Source organism: Drosophila erecta, unplaced genomic scaffold (assembly GCF_003286155.1).
Source record: "Drosophila erecta strain 14021-0224.00,06,07 unplaced genomic scaffold, DereRS2 tig00000055-arrow-pilon, whole genome shotgun sequence".
Lineage (NCBI taxonomy): Eukaryota > Metazoa > Arthropoda > Insecta > Diptera > Drosophilidae > Drosophila > Drosophila erecta.
In genome coordinates, this window is record NW_020825200.1 from 4,498,106 (window position 1) to 4,503,105 (window position 5,000).

Consider the following 5,000-nt stretch of genomic DNA (forward strand, 5'->3'; position numbering starts at 1 on the left):
CGCTGCCCTCTGCCATCGCCACCACTCCATGTCCTTTGTGCAGCCAAGTGCAAAACTTTTCAATGGGCAGCCGAGTGGAATTGACTGCACACGTAACCGAAACGTAGGAAAAGTGCTCTCGGCAATGCCAGCAGCCGGCTGCGGGTCTCTTCCACTCCTTTGGCAGGACTTTTAACGAATTTCATTTAACAAACTGGGGCTCCCCGGACACATAAAAGGTGTCGCACCAGAAAAGACGAAACAACGACCACAAATGCGCCAATTGTGTGTGTTATTTATGTGTGAGCACAGAGAGAAATGTGCGGATGAGCCATGGCAGCGGTAGAAACAGTGGAATCCCTACAAGCTCAGCAAAAACATTTCAGTGTGTTGTGCCACAAGGTAGTCGACTTTTGTTCGCAGTGCCGAGTTCCTGGAACGCTTGTTGATTATTTATGGGCCACCGAAAACGGGAACATTCATTAAATTTGTATACACAGCCAACGAGTTTGAGGATGCTGGATATTTATGCTGCGCCTGTGCTCCGAAATTGGTACATTCTATTTAGGGTCTCGCCAAGAAATGGGTTACGAACGATCCCTGCCCCACTGCTACACCCGTCATCCAGCGGATACATACTCGTATACTCATTAGCGCGTTGCCCGTTATCATCAATTTGCATTAAATAACGAAACGCTAAAAAAGTTTAACGACTAAACAAATTGCCAACTCCCCGACGCCCAGTAAAAGCAGCAACAACAGGAGCTGGGCTGGATGGGGGGTTCCCCATTTGCCGTTGATTAACAGTTTGTGTGCAATTCCCCTTTGCCCTCTGAACCGAGGGAAGGGTGAGCGTGGGAGGCGCCTCTTGATGTATTTATTTATGCGACACGCGAAATGATAGATTCTGCCCTCCACATATTTATCAAAATGAAAAGCAGAAGCAAAAGAAGAGAAACGAAAACAAAGCTCAAGGGATGCCGCTGTGGCACTGAGAGAAATAAGGGTTCCTGTGGTGGCATTTTCTCGTTAGATATTGCATGTGAAAAACCATAGCCAACCATACGGCTTAAAGGACCAAGCCCAGTTTAGTTGGAAAAGCAACAGTTTGGGTCATTAACTGAACATAATTTTGAGATCTGGATAAGTCCAGCGATTGCTGCCTGTGTATTTTCCCATATATGGTTGCCGGCGTTTCACGGAGTTGGCCATGTGCCACTTGGGTGGCACTGTTGTTGGTCTTTCAGGACAATGTCAGGACGCAAGCTGAATGCCAAAAATGCGCTGATAAATTATATGACATGGCATCATGTGTCGCACTCGAGTGGAAGGGGAGTAGGCAGCGATGCGGGGCACAGGATTCGGGGCACAAACACAAATAGACGTGCCGGGCTTGGAGGCGACGACTTCGAGCTGAGGTGACTTTGGCGGGCTGTCAGGTACGAGAAGTGGGAAATAATTTGAATAATCCCCATTGCTGGCAGAATTTGTCTAGCCTCGGATTCGGATGCGGATTCGGATTCGGGTGCGGATGGATATGGATCACACCTGATTGCTGCCATGGAACGCGCACAAATATTTCATCTTTATGGCTTTAATATCCCGTGTGGCTGCAAGCAGCTGCCAATATCCTGTCTGCACTTTGCTAAATTTCAAGGGATCAAAGCGGAGTCTGCCCCTGCCCCAAACAGATCAAACATATTAACTTAATATTTCGCTACTCCCTCCGCTACCCCCTCCGACATTTCCAACAAAAGGGAGCGTTATATGAGCTTGTTTGTATGAGTATGAAATGACATTTTAATGCCACGTTATATTTTCATTGTTGTTGCTGTTTGTCACCGCCCTTGTTGTCCTTGTTGTTGTCGCCAACATCGTCCTGGCGCTGCGCCCTCACGTCCTGCGACGCAAGGATTCAGTCGGCGAGCGAGCAAGGAACGCTTTGTGGCAACATGTAAAATCCATTTATTTTGACATGAAACACATAAATCTATATTTGATCCATTCCATTCTCTCTAACTTTGCGGAGGGTTGAAGGTGTGAAGTCATTTCCTTGGCCATAGAAATTCCCCGACCGGCTTTGTCTGCGCTCGCTGCCTTAAAAAGAATCAAATTTGACGTTTGTTATGGAAAATGACATTCATGCTTTTCAATTTCACGTTGCGCACACCCGTCCGTCCCCAAATGAACTTAGACTGGGATAAGACCCTGAGTGCTCCAAATCGATGGGAATCGGATCTTTATGGTTCGCCTGCCATGGATGATGGTCTTCCGACTCCTGACAGCTGCACACTGCATCGTGTGGGTGAGCGTCTGGCATCAGTGGCTATTACCCATCCGGCATAATTGATTGCACGCAGTGTTGCAGTGGCACATAGTTGGCTGTATCAGCACTGCATCTAGCTGCAACAAATGCCGAGTGCCACGCCCTTCTAGTCCACGCCCCCGTGCCATAGGCAAGTGTGTCATTAGCACTCTTCATGTCGGCCAAGATCTGCCAATGTCTTACTTATCAAATTTTGAGTTTTCTGTTGCTTAGCTTAGAAAATTGCAAAACAAAATTGAGCAAGATTCATATTTCTTTGGATCCAACTGCTGATAACAATGATAATGTGGGTAATCATTATTTCATTTGAAATACATCGCCTTTCATTCGAAATAAATGCACAACTCCAGTAGAGCATTTCCCACTCGACTCGGCCAGCTGTTAATGTGAATTATGTTGTTAGCAATGTTGCAACAATATTTGCTCCGCAAATGTCCTTCCAAGCTTGCCACGAGGGAGGGCTCTAATTCTAAATGTGATCCTGATGGCGGGATGCTGTTTCTGTGTCTGTTTCTGTTTCAGTTTCAGTTTGTGCGGCTGGTGCCCTTGCAGCATGCTGTTTCTGCTTGGCCTGCTCTTCGATGATTAATTATATTGCTTTTGTTCTATTTCTGCAGCGTCTTTTGCAATCCGGCTGAGTGTGCCACTATTTGCTATTGTACGCCTTCGTGTGGGTGTGACAACTTTGTGGGAACGCCCGGCCGCCTGCCCCCCCGCCCGTATTTCGCATAATTTATACGCACATACGAGTATCTGCGTACTTACGAGTGTGTACTGCATGTTACATCCCTGGGCTCCTGCATGTGCAATTCACATTGTTCGCCAGCAGTGCATTCAAACAATGCGGTTAACACTCGACACTCACACGTTTATTGTATTTGACATTGTTTCAAAAGTTAAGTTGGGCTGTGGCCACATCGACTCACAACTTATGCAAGTCTGAAACAGTCGTGTGCGTGCTGGGCAATGAAATCTGGAATCATAAATCTGGCCCGGCAATTGTAATCATGTTCCCGACATCGAGCTAACGTGAGCAGTTAAACAGTAGTTATAAATCCTCAAAAACACGGAGAGAAATTACTCATGCTTCTGAAGTAGGCAGATGGCTTTGCGTATGCTTTCTCAATCTAGCAATCATTTAGAATTTTAGCAATCCTTTAGATTAAAGCAAAATTAGTTAGTGATATAAAATTGTTTTAAAATAGACCATCATGCATACCATAAAGCGAGCTCGTGCCAAAAATGTGGCCAAGAAAAGGATTACGGGCGTTAAAGTGCCCAGAACTGATACGCGGCAGCAGTTTTACTTAAAGACCCGCTTCCAGGCAACTCGTCCTTGTCAAAAGCAATCATCCGTGCCTCCTAGCCAGCGGATCTGGCGCCGGACAGTGGTTCAGACCAAGCCGAAGGTAAGGACCAGGATACCGAAGCTATTTCGCATGGATCGCCATACAGGACTGCCCGTGGATTACGAGAGGACTGTCAACCAGGTGATGCACTACGTGAATCCCCATTTGCACAATCCACCCAGTGCCGAATTGGTTTTGGAGCAACTGCTGGCCAAAATGCTGGCTGAGGTCGTGCGACAGGGTGGTCATTGTTGTCAGGACACCACTCAACTGTGGTCCTTGCTGAAGAACAGGAGCCACTGCCGCAGCTCCAGCCATTTCCTTACCAAGGCAGAGAAGGACAAGCGCGAGGCGAACGAGAGTTTAAGCCAATTCCACAGTGCTTGGTAAGTTGAAAGGGACATCCTGTAAGTCAGAAACTGTAATCCCATATTCTTCATTTTTGTTTTATCAGCAAACGGCGACCCAGTCCAACCCACAGTCCCAAACTTGGACCCACATACATGAGCAAGTTTAACTTTAACCAGCTGAGAATCAAGAGCTCTTAAAATACTTGTAAGACGGAAAACGCCATGTCATTAATTTCGAAGGCGGGACTGTAAAAGCTGTAAGAGGGTCAAGTGATGCAGGTGTAAATTTCGAAAAAATTAATATGCTATTTTAAAGAGTTTCTGTTAAAATTAGTCGTGAATCGGATAATAAAATGTAGCTTATCATTTAAGCCAACTAATTTTTTAATTCCTCTACATGCTGTGCTTTGGTATTAGAGAGTGCAAAAGAAGAAGTCCATTGATCGGATATTGTTATTGACACTTTAATTCTAGCTGTAGGTAAATTTAGTTAAACGTTTTTAAAGCCTCGTTTGTGCATTTGGGTAATCTAGTTATGAAACTTAAGTCCTTAAATTGCAAACGCTGTCTAATGAACATCCTCACCTTGCACATTTAAATGGCCTCAAAGGCAAACATCAACATTGATTTAAATGGAGATTCCCGAGCTGTGGCCCAAATTAAATTTCGAAATTGCATTAGCAAACTGTGTTCAACTCTGTGCTGGATTGCACAGAGCACTGCTACATTTTGTGTGGAGGCTCTCGTAAAACTAACAACTGCCGTAAATAAATTCGTTCAAAGTGCAATGTCGAATGGTCAGTTGGGGTCATTCGGGCGGCTCATATCTATGAATTTATTTGGCGCTCACAGTGCAAAAATGAAATGAGATTTATGGCCAGGAATTGTGTGGGTGGTGGCTCTGATCCGTCGGGGTCACCAACTGGTGACCGCAGTTCAGTCGCCCGGCCAGCCAACCGCAGAGTTTCAAACCCTGGCAATTATCACCACAGACAA

The 5,000-nt window shown here is 45.7% G+C and overlaps 1 protein-coding gene across 1 annotated transcript; it reads left to right on the top strand.

Moving 5' to 3' along the window:
• The first annotated feature begins 3,291 nt into the window (after positions 1 to 3,291).
• LOC6542414 lies at positions 3,292 to 4,375 on the top strand. Its single transcript, XM_001968615.3, has 3 exons — positions 3,292 to 3,334; positions 3,511 to 4,040; positions 4,109 to 4,375. Exons 2-3 carry the CDS (start codon positions 3,517 to 3,519, stop codon positions 4,200 to 4,202), a joined length of 618 nt encoding a protein of 205 aa, XP_001968651.1. The 5' UTR covers positions 3,292 to 3,334; positions 3,511 to 3,516; the 3' UTR covers positions 4,203 to 4,375.
• The last annotated feature ends 625 nt before the right edge of the window (positions 4,376 to 5,000 follow it).

What these genes read in the sequence shown, in the direction of transcription:
- LOC6542414 (XM_001968615.3), top strand. Translation starts at nt 3,517, where the DNA reads ATGCATACCATAAAGCGAGCTCGTGCCAAAAATGTGGCCAAGAAAAGG. An exon ending in AGCCAATTCCACAGTGCTTG is followed by an intron (nt 4,041 to 4,108) that starts GTAAGTTGAAAG and finishes TTGTTTTATCAG; the next exon opens with CAAACGGCGACCCAGTCCAA.